The following is an 11,649-nucleotide window of genomic DNA, read 5'->3' as shown; positions in this document are numbered from 1 at the left end:
TGCCTGTTTACGTAATACAGTGAAAGTGCTTTATATTCATTGTCTGTGTGGGTTTTCAAGAGGGAGCTGTTTGATTGCATTTTATTTCTTTATTGTTGACCAAAAATCCCCCCCCCCCACCCCCCTGAAGATGAAGATATTGGTAGTTATTAGTAAAATGTACTCAGGATTTTATCAGTTCAAAGATGAAAATTGTGTTTTTAGTACACTTTTGTGTTCTTGGAGCTCCTTCAAGGCCCTGCTGTCTCTAAATTGTAAAAAAATAAATAAAAAAAATGCATTTTTCAAAAGCAGGTCATGGAGAGTAAAACTTAGTGGGTTGTGGATATGTCACTGTAAAGCCAGAGATTCATCGTCCATATGTTTTCTCAACTGTGTCTAATTAAGGAAACATTTTTGTACATTTATTTAATGAAACAAGACGCTAAAAGTAAATCTGTTCAGTCTGGCACTTTTAATATTGGGGAGAATATTAACCATATCTGTTATTGTTATTAGTTTTTTGTTGTTGTTATTAGTTTATTTTTCAACTGCTGTTGTTAAAAATAACTAGGGATGATATTACAAATCTGACCAATATTGTTTTGCAGATAATTATTTCCATGTTATGTCTTACATTAAAATTAGGCCTATTTATTTATAGGTTTCATTTAAACCTGGCTATGTGTATTGGGGTTTTCATGTATTTCAGTAGTTTTCATTTTTACATTGTGTTTACTGTTAAAAAAAAATCCTGTTATTATACTATAAAATTAATATAAAATAAAATGGAAAAAATTATACAATTTTGTATAAATAAGGTAAAAAAATGCTTTTATTATTTCCAATTTTAGATGAGTGTTAGATGATGGCAAAGGTATGTAAAAATTGAGGAAATGAGCATGAACAGTTAGTTAGTAACCTTTATTTAACCAGGATAAAATTCATTGAAATGAAATCTCTTTTACAATAGTGACATGACCAAGAAGACAGCAAAAGACATAACAACAATTAACATATTAGGATAAATAAATAAATAAAACATAGAATGCATAAAATAAAAACAGAATACATTATAATATACAGCAAAGTATCACAGAAGCAATTTCCAACATGGCTATACTCATTATTTGATTATCATTATTATAATTGTTCCTGTAAGTTGTTCCATGCTGCCGGAGCATTAAAATTCAAACCCTTTTTCCCTAGCTCAGACCTAACATGGGGAACTATGAGGTGGATAATGTCTGAAAATTGTAATGAAATTTTTTTTCCTTCAGAAATGATGGATGGCAAATTAGGTAACAAACCACATTAATGTCCATTATTGTTAAATATCCAATATCGGCCAATATATTTACATGTGTGCTTTTGGCAGATGCTTATCTAAAGCAACTTGCATTGAATTCAAGATATACATTTTATCAGTTCATCAAAGTTAAAACCATGACCTAGGTGTTGCTAATGTAGCTACAGGAATACAATCAAACATGCAGGTTTGTGATTGGTTGACCTACTGATGTACTTAGAAAAGTATTGCCACTTAAAGGCAATAGGGATGAGGTCAGTTTAAGTGTCATTAAAAGGATCACATGACAATCTGTCAGTATGTAAGCCATATGCTTTTCCTCCATTTTTGCATTCGGTGCATTTTTTATCAATATATGTGATTTATATGCATTGGGTCTCTAGGGGTCATGGATATCAGGATGCAACGAGATGAGGCATCAGCCCAGGAAGTGTTCAGCTATGCCCAGATGTCAACCCTAGAGCGAAACAGTGGGGTAGGGACGCTGAGTCGGCATCTGGAGCGGGAGAGGCTGGAGAGAGACAGCTACACGGTGGATGTCAGGGCCAGTGACCTGCAGCTGGATCAGCGTGGACAATTACATCCCTGCTTTAGCTACAGAGTCTGGCTTTACAGCGTCGTTATAGGGGTAAGAGCTTTGACTCAGCAGACTTTCACTCCTGTGGCTAAGAGACTTAACACACTGATTTTCTCCAATTCATCTTTATCTGACCCCCAGAGCAGCTTGCTGATAGCGGCAGCTTTCTCTCTCTATATGGGTAATGTGTTTCCAGCTGCAATGGACTACCTGCGTTGTACTGCTGGATCGGTGAGTGTCTCTTCTTTATCCTCGTGGATGAGGCTATTAGTCGGTTTGACATTCATATATATGTTTTGCTTCTGGCTTGTAGAGTATTCCAGCTGCAGTGGTGAGCTTTGCTATTGCCAAGAACAGACAAGTTGCAGTAAGTGGATATTTTTCAGTAAATAATACAGAAAAGAAAAATCTTGTTCAGTGATGAAGAGAATCTAACTGAAATGGTGTTCCTTCTAACTTAACTATACTTCTTAGTCGCTGTATTCAAATGTATGAGAATAAGGGTATCATGACAGCAGTTTTCTATAGTATTACCGGTGCTGGTCATATAATTAGAATATCATCAAAAAGTTGATTTATTTCACTAATTCCATTCAAAAAGTGAAACTTGTATATTATATTCATTCATTACACACAGACTGATAAATTTCAAATGTTTATTTCTTTTATTTTTGATGATTATAACTGACAACTAAGGAAAATCCCAAATTCAGTATCTCAGAAAATTAGAATATTACTTAAGACCAATACAAAGTAAAAGGATTTTTAGAAATCTTGGCCAACTGAAAAGTATGAACATGAAAAGTATGAGCATGTACAGCACTCAATACTTAGTTGGGGCTCCTTTTGCCTGAATTACTGCAGCAATGCGGCGTGGCATGGAGTCGATCAGTCTGTGGCACTGCTCAGGTGTTATGAGAGCCCAGGTTGCTCTGATAGTGGCCTTCAGCTCTTCTGCATTGTTGGGTGTGGCATATTGCATCTTCCTCTTCACAATACCGCATAGATTTTCTATGGGGTTAAGGTCAGGCGAGTTTGCTGGCCAATTAAGAACAGGGATACCATGGTCCTTAAACCAGGTACTGGTAGCTTTGGCACTGTGTGCAGGTGCCAAGTCCTGAATGAAATCTGCATCTCCATAAAGTTGGTCAGCAGCAGGGACCGTGAAGTGCTCTAAAACTTCCTGGTATACGGCTGCGTTGACCTTGGACCTCAGAAAACACAGTGGACCAACACCAGCAGATGACATGGCACCCCAAACCATCATTGACTGTGGAAACTTTACACTGGACCTCAAGCAACGTGGATTGTGTGCCTCTCCTCTCTTCCTCCAGACTCTGGGACCCTGATTTCCAAAGGTAATGCTAAATTTCCTTTCATCAGAGAACATAACTTTGGACCACTCCGTAGCAGTCCAGTCCTTTTTTTCTTTGAGACGCTTCTGACGCTGTCTGTTGTTCAAGAGTGGCTTGTCACAAGGAATGCGACAGCTGAAACCATGTCTTGCATACGTCTGTGCGTAGTGGTTCTTGAAGCACTGACTCCAGCTGCAGTCCACTCTTTGTGAATCTCCCCCACATTTTTGAATGAATTTTGTTTCACAATCCTCTCCAGGGTGCGGTTATCCCTATTGCTTGTACACTTTTTTCTACCACATCTTTTCCTTGCCTTCACCTCTCTATTAATGTGCTTGGACACAGAGCTCTGTGAACAGCCAGCCTCTTTTGCAATGACCTTTTGTGTCTTGCCCTCCTTGTGCAAGGTGTCAATGGTTGTCTTTTGGACAACTGTCAAGTCAGCAGTCTTCCCCACGATTGTGTAGCCTACAGAACTAGACTAAGAGATCATTTAAAGGCCTTTGCAGGTGTTTTGAGTTAATTAGCTGATTAGAGTGTGGCACCAGGTGTCTTCAATATTGAACATTTTCACTATATTCAAATTTTCTGAGATACTGAATTTGGGATTTTCCTTAGTTGTCAGTTACAGTCATCAAAATTAAAAGAAATAAACATTTGAAATAAATCAGTCTGTGTGTAATGAATGAATATACAAGTTTCACTTTTTAAATGGGATTAGTGAAATAAATCAACTTTTTGATGATATTCTAATTATATGACCAGCACCTGTATATTGTACAGGTGAATGAAAATGTTCACTTTATTGAAATAATTGTTTTACATACAGTAATGTGAAAGCATCATTTACCCGATAAAAACAGAGATAAATAAAATAAAGCTGTGGTTCTCAACCTTTTGACTCCAAAGCCCCCCTTTGTCCAAGACAATATTCAAAGGCCCTCTTATCTAAGCTGATATGAAACTTGTTACAATTTTTTTTTTTTTTTTTTTTTTTACATTTTTATTAAGATTATGTTAATATAGCTAAATTTAAACCATTTTCAGACTTCATTTAATTGGCATTTTGGGGGCCTGAAAACGTAAACTTTGAAAATGTGTTTCAAAGTGCAAGTTTTTGAAAACGATACCGTTACTGTCTCGGTATAAACTACAAAAACGCACATTTGTGAAAATGGTGTATGGTGACATCATGCGCATGCGTATTATGTGTTCAGTCCATAGGTGTGTAGTGTTTCTTTACAAAGTGATATCGCCAACTACTGGCCTGGCAGCATAATACAGCGTTTTTAGTCGTTTTTTCGCGGATTTGTGTGAACTGGGAACGTTATTATAATGGTGTTGTCTGTATGTGAAAAATGCAAAGGAAAAACGTTTCCATTTTAGTACATATTTGTTGTGTAAACGTAGCCTAAATCACTGCATGAACACCTGCATGACATTTTATGTTTACAAAATAATAGCCAATTTTCACGATCACTGTCTTTAGTTTCATTTGCATTGCCTGAGTTCTCATTTGTTTCCATAGTCCCTAACTTATCCTCACCTATTGCCTGTTCTGTTGATTACCTTGTGTATTTAAGCCCTCAGTTCTATGTGTTGTGGTGAAGGTTATGGCTTGTTGTGTTTTCTTTCTAGTTGTTGAGTTTATTAAAAGTATGGATCTGTGTCACACATCTTCCTTGTGATTTAAACTACACAGCAAACCGTGACAAATACAAAATAACATAGCTAATTCTACAATATTTAGTCAAACACTGTTCATCAATCAAGTTTTCGATTCATGGCTATAAATCATGGCGTGTTTTGTATAATCACCCTAATTTAGGCTTTTTTCTTTGGCAGATAAATACATTTACTTTACAAATACAGTGTGTAACCTATATTATGTATACAGGTCTCAGACTTTCAAATGGTCTACGTGTCCTCCTTTGCTGTGACAACCACGTGCCTGGTGTGGTTTGGATGTAAACTTGCCATTAGTCCCTCAGCCATCAATGTGAGAACATCACAACTCTAATACCCCTAAAATGTTTGTCAGGTAACCTAAAAAATATGTGCTTCATGTGGTAACATCTAAATTAAATGGTTTTGCTCAAGTCTAGTATATTTTATAATATGATAATAGCAAAGCAAAAGCAAATTTAAAAAATCTGGTAGAAAGAGATCTGGTAGAAGTTTCTTAATTTTACTTATTAAATAAACTGCATGTTTACACTTACAAAATATACAGTTTAAACACTTACTGCTATCTTTCATCCTAAAGATTAACTTTAACCTGCTCCTGCTTATTGTGCTGGAAGTGCTCACAGCTAGTACTGTTATCCTATCAGCTCGCTCAGTGGAGGACTGCTGCAGTCACGGAAAGGTGTGTATAATGTGTTCCTGACCATTTATGTGTATCGACTGACTGCAGTATTACAATAATTCTTGCTTGTGTTCACGCAAATTGCGTAATCAGAAGATTATATAAGATATTTCATCATGAATTTTGCCTGTTTAGTGGAAATTGAGATTTTGAAAGTTGATTTAATTTAATTCTTTATATCTAACTCTTTATTAGACAAAACAAATAAATAAAAACACCGCAGGAGAACAGAAAAGCTATTGGTAATTTTCTGGCAGAACATTATCCATTAGATTAATGGACATTTTCTTTAAACCCTTACCACATCATAATGCAATGCTTTATTCAAAATACAGGTATAACACCTGTGAAAAATCAGTACAGTACTTTGAGCCCCATTTTCACAGACTGTTCTTAAAGTGCACTAAAATGTGTCTTAATGATGCAAAATAATTGCAAAATCCTTTTATGCTAAATGCCAGCCAGCAGGATATTATCACCATGTGATATGTCTAAGACTTACTGTATTTGTCTCTAGCTTATGTGATTTGCATTTTATATGTGCTCATGTCTCTCTGTTCTTTTTTCTTTTCCTCATTGCTATCATCCATCTCTTTCCTCCAGCCCGTGTCTGATGGCCCTGTGGTTATGACCCCAGCTTCGTTCCCCACTCGTCTTTTCAAGGCTTACGCCGTGAGTTGCCTACGAATGAGATCATCTGTGTGTGTGTGTGTATGTGTCTGTATCCACTGTTTATCAGCACGAGGTACACTGTAGATCTGCTGCTCTTTCTCTGGTGCAGGTAATTGAGGTTATAGTGGGCATCTCCGCTGTATTCGGAGGAATTATTGCTCTCAATTTGGGTGCTCTCCTCCCAGAGCCATACCTTTCTGTCACTTTCTTCTGGATTCTGGTAGCTGTGAGTTCAGTTTCTTATATTAAATATTAGTTCAACTCAGATAATAAATTATTCCATTCGGTTCCTGATGGTTGTTTATGTGTGTGATACCTCTGCAGTGTTTCCCCAGTGCCATTGCCAGCCATGTGGTGGCAGAATACCCCAGCAAGAATCTGGTGAGTCACCATCAGGGTCTCTCCAGCAATAAAGCAGTGCAATCGAACGTCCCTAAAGGACTATTCTCATTTATTTAGCTGTCTGTGTGCTTTTTCTTTAGAGTGATTCTCTCTAAGGAGTGTCTCTCTTCTTATTTCCTTCTCTTTCTTTTACAAATCTCACTGTTTCTGCTGTAGGTGGAGATGCTGATTGCAATAAGCAGTGTGACCTCACCACTGCTTTTCTCAGCGTCTGGATTCTTGTCCAGCAGTGTGATTAATTTTATTGAGATCTTTCTGCATGAAGTGGCATCAGTCAAGGTGAGTCATTTCTGTGCAGCAAACCAAATCAAATCAAATTAGTTCCAATATGTAGGATTTTGACCTTTTTGACCCTTTAAAGGGATAGCTCACCCCAAAATGACAATTAGTGTAAAACAGTAACACTTTACAATAAGGTTCATTAATTAAACGTTAGATAATGTATTAACTAACATGAACTAACCATGAGCAATACATTTGTTTCTGTACTTACTAATCTTCGTTAACTATAGTAGATGAAAATACAGTTGTTCATTGTTTGTTCATGTTAGTTCACAGTGCATTAACTAATGTTAGCAAGATTTTAATAATGTATTAGTAAATGTTGAAATTAACATTAATAAAGATTAATAAATGCTGTGTAATAAGTGCAGTTCATTATTAGTTCATGTTAACTAATTTAGTTAACTAATGTTAACCAACAAACCTTGTTGTAAAGTGTTACCAGTAAACCTATTAAAAATCAATTTTGGTTATTTTTCATATAACAGTTCATAGTCAAAAAAAAAACAAAAAACACATTCATATTGACATTTAAAGGATTATTCCACTTTCAAATTAAAATTTCCTGATAATTTACTCACCCCCATGTCATCCAAGATGTTCATGTCTTCCTTTCTTCAGTCAAAAAGAAATTAAGGTTTTTGATGAAAACATTCCAGGATTATTCTCCTTATAGTGGACTTCAATGGCCTCCAAATGGTTGAAGGTCAAAATTACAGTTTCAGTGCAGCTTCAAATGGCTTTAAACGATACCAGACGAGGAATAAGGGTCTTTACGATCTGTCATGTTTGAAAAAAATACAACTGTGTATGCTTTATAAACACAAATGATCAGCTTGCACGTGCTTCCACTTTCCGTATTCTTCAAAAAGCTTACACTGTATGTCCTATGCCTTCCCTATTCTACTTAGGGAACGAACGTGGCGCCAGTTCCGTTTCTTTCCGTAAGTTTTCTTTAATGAGAAAATTTGTAATTTTGTGGAAGGCAAAGCATTAGTCTCCAGTTTGAGAAACATGACAGAAATGTTAGCAGTGTTTTGAAATCATATGTAACAAATTTGACTCATACCTCAGTTTGTAAAAACAAACAGAAATGTGTTGATAGTAATGCACTGAGGTGCCTATGGAGTAAACATACAACAATGCTTACAAAGTGCGTTTTTAACTTGTATTTAACCTGGATTATTTCTACATAAATTTCTATATAAATAATAATACTGAAAATCTTTCTCTGTGCTGCAGTAGTCAAATCAGGTTGGATATCAGTGACATCATCAAACATCATTGTTTCTGACATGTTTTGTAACCAAGCTGTTGTAGTAATATTAGTAATTTTTTATGTTTCTTTTTAGCTTTGATTTTTATTTTAGTTTTAATCATTTTAATTCTTCAAATTAAACTTATTTCATTTAGATGCCAAGGCAACATTTCAAATTTCTGTATTTATTTGTTTTATTTCAGCTTACTGAAAACAATTTTTGGTCCCAATTAGGTGGCCTTAATTACTATGTACTTACATTTAAATTAATCATTTGATACAATGCACTTTTTGTGTACATACATGTTTTTACATTGTACTTGTATTTAAAAAATTACCTGCAAGTAATTACATCTGTAATTAATTTCTGTAATTACATCTATAATTACACGTTGACCTATTCCTTACTAACCCACCCTTAAACCTACCCATACCCGTATGAACACAATAACATTGTACTTATTTTTTGATGTAAGTACACAGTAGTTAAGTCCACCTAATATAAAATGGGACCCGATTTTTAATAGTTTTAGTTAACAACAACAACACTGGTGAATCAGTTCAGGAAAAAAAAGTATACAGGTTTGGCCGGGTGAACTATCCCTTTAAAATAGGAATTCACACACGTTTTCACCTTCACACCCATCTTGAAGGTTATTTGAAGCATGTTAAATTTGCATAAATAAATGAAATGCATAAATGAAATTTGTGAATTGTGCATGCAGCAAACGTATGACATACTGCTGCTTGTCCTGATGGGACTGCTGCTGGTGCAGGCGGTGCTGACATTAACCACCGTAATAAAGTGCGCTTCCTACAAGGGACAGCTTCGCACGGGAGGTACTGAATGGGACATGCTACACAAAAAGCACTGTGAGGTAAACACACAAACATACACCCTATGCAAGGACTGACAGGTCAATTTAAGAGTACAGGAAATGTGTTGTATTGTGTGTGTTGTATGTGACTGTGCACATTTTGTTAGCAAAGAGAAATTAATAAAGGAATTCTGTACTGTATGCTGCTAAATGTAGCATGAAACACAATCACACTGGAATGGAAGAGTTGTTCCTCTCCTTTGATTCAGTGGAAACACACATGGAGGATGTTCTGATTAACAAAGGAAGAATTAACAAAGGTGGTTGTTGGGCCATTTCTTTTCCACCATCTCATTCTTTTCTTACAGCAACAGACGTCAAATGGCACACTAAGAGATTTTGACAAAGAAAAGGCCTGGAAAGCAGTGGTGGTCCAAATGGCCCAGTGACCAAAGATACCGGCAACAGAAGGAAAAAAAACACATTGAGAAAAAAATGAATGTACAAATATGGAAGATAAGAATGTCAGCTGGAAGAGAAGCATCACTTTTTGGGGTATGAAACTTAGAGTTCTGTCATAACTGTCAGCTGATCTGTCATATTTATGAGCCATACACTAATGTTCAAAAGTTTGGGGTTAAGATTTTGAAGTAAGGCTGTATTTAATTTTTTCACAATACTTTTATTTAGCAAAGATGCACTAAAATGATCAAAGGTAACAGCAAAGACTTTTACATTGTTATATAAAAGTATATGATGTCTATTTCAAATACATGCTGTTCTTTTGAACTTCTTATTCATCAAAGAATCCTGAAAAACAGTATCATAGTGCAAAAATATTAAGCAACACAAGTGTTTTCAATATTGATAATAATAATAAATGTTGCGTAAGCACCAGATCAACATATTAGAATGATTTCTGAAGGATGATGTGACACTGAAGACTGGAGTAATGATGCTGAAAATTCAGCTTTGCATCACAGGAATAAATTGTATTTTAAAATATATTCAAATAGAAAACCGTTATTTTAAATTGTAATATATTTCACTGTTTTTACTGTATTTTTAATCTAATAAATGCAGCTTTGGTGAGCATAAAAGACTTCCTTAAAAAAGATAAATTAATTAACGACCCCAGACTTTTAATCAGTAATGTATGTCTGTCAAAGATATCACTGAATGACAGTTTAATGAGGATAAGAACCAAGAAGTCAAAATGTGACGTGGGTTTTGAAAGTCTGTTGTAAAGATCCTTAAACTTGTGTCTCACAATCATGAATATAGCATACCATACCAGTTTGAAATTAGAATCCTATGTGGTGAGCGAATGACTGAGCAAGTTATATGCAAATAAATGGTGAACACACCATGCATGTACAATCCACGGCACTTGTAATGCATTATTTAGAAATCCCATGTTTAAAAATGCCATATGTTGGTTGTTGAAAGAGTAGGGCACCTAATATATGAGGCATTTAATAATTCTAACACACTTTAATGGACCACAGCGCTGTTCACTACCTTGCTTTGTGGAACCATGTTTACTTTGTTAGATTTTATTTTTGTATAAATATATGCATCTTGTGATGTCATTGTAGATCAATAAAATTCTGAGGATTGGTTATGTGAAATGTGAATAGTTATTATTTTAGATAGAGACATAAAAGCTCAGTGTGTTTATTCATGTTTTAGCTCATGTGCAGCCTGAGTCTTAAATAATTACAGAAAAATAGAGATCAAAATATATATGTACTAACACAGTTAGACACAGTTAAAGGGATAGTACACCCAGAAATGAAAATTCTTAATTTACTCACCCTCATGTTACTCTAAACCTGTCTGACTTTCTTGTATGGTGAGTAAATCATGTCAAAATTGTAATTTTTGGTTGAACTATCCCTTTAATTTACTTAATTTTTATTTTATTTATTTATTTATTTTATTTTATTTTTTTTTTACATTTAGTTCAGATGTTATGATAGACCAAAGGGATTAATAAACACTACATAACTAATGTAAGCCTACTTATGTAAATGTCTTGCTATAGTAGCCTATATCAAAAGTATTTGCATATGGGAACACGAGTATGAGGTAAAATGCCACTAGATTTTTTTTAACACATTTCTTTTATTCCTTAAATGTATTTTTTTTTTTTTTACATAATTATTTTTCCCCATAAATATAAAAAAATAATAGGCCTAAATAATATATATTTTGTTAGCCTTTAAAGGTGCAGAAGAACATGTTTTTAAAAGATGTAATATACGTCTAAGGTGTCCCCTGAATGCGTCTGTGAAGTTTCAGCTCAAAATACCCCATAGTTTTTTTTTAATTAATTTTTTTTAACTGCCTATTTTGGGGCATCATTATAAATGCGCCGATTCTTGGTGTGCGGCCCCTTTAATTCTCATGCTCCACGCCCCAAGAGCTTGCGCTTGCCTTAAACAACATAAAAAAAAGTTCACACAGCTAATATAACCCTCAAAATGGATCTTTACAAAGTGTTCGTCATGCAACATGTCTAATTGCGTAAGTATAGTATTTATTTGGATGTTTACATTTGATTCTGAATTAATTTGAGGCTGTGATCCGTGGCTAACGGCTAATGCTACACTGTTGGAGAGATTTA

At 35.0% G+C, this 11,649-nt stretch overlaps 1 protein-coding gene across 1 annotated transcript; it reads left to right on the top strand.

The window, feature by feature from the left end:
* Positions 1-1,676: 1,676 nt before the first annotated feature.
* Positions 1,677-9,714, top strand: mlc1 (modulator of VRAC current 1). The gene is made up of 11 exons (XM_067389231.1): positions 1,677-1,916; positions 2,007-2,096; positions 2,179-2,232; positions 5,118-5,219; positions 5,487-5,588; positions 6,192-6,260; positions 6,370-6,486; positions 6,585-6,641; positions 6,819-6,941; positions 8,928-9,080; positions 9,389-9,714. The coding sequence occupies exons 1-11, from the start codon at positions 1,677-1,679 to the stop codon at positions 9,467-9,469; spliced, it is 1,188 nt and encodes a 395-aa protein (XP_067245332.1). The 3' UTR covers positions 9,470-9,714.
* The last annotated feature ends 1,935 nt before the right edge of the window (positions 9,715-11,649 follow it).

Source organism: Chanodichthys erythropterus, chromosome 7 (assembly GCF_024489055.1).
Source record: "Chanodichthys erythropterus isolate Z2021 chromosome 7, ASM2448905v1, whole genome shotgun sequence".
NCBI classification, from domain to species: domain Eukaryota; kingdom Metazoa; phylum Chordata; class Actinopteri; order Cypriniformes; family Xenocyprididae; genus Chanodichthys; species Chanodichthys erythropterus.
This window is presented reverse-complemented; position numbering and strand designations above follow the sequence as displayed.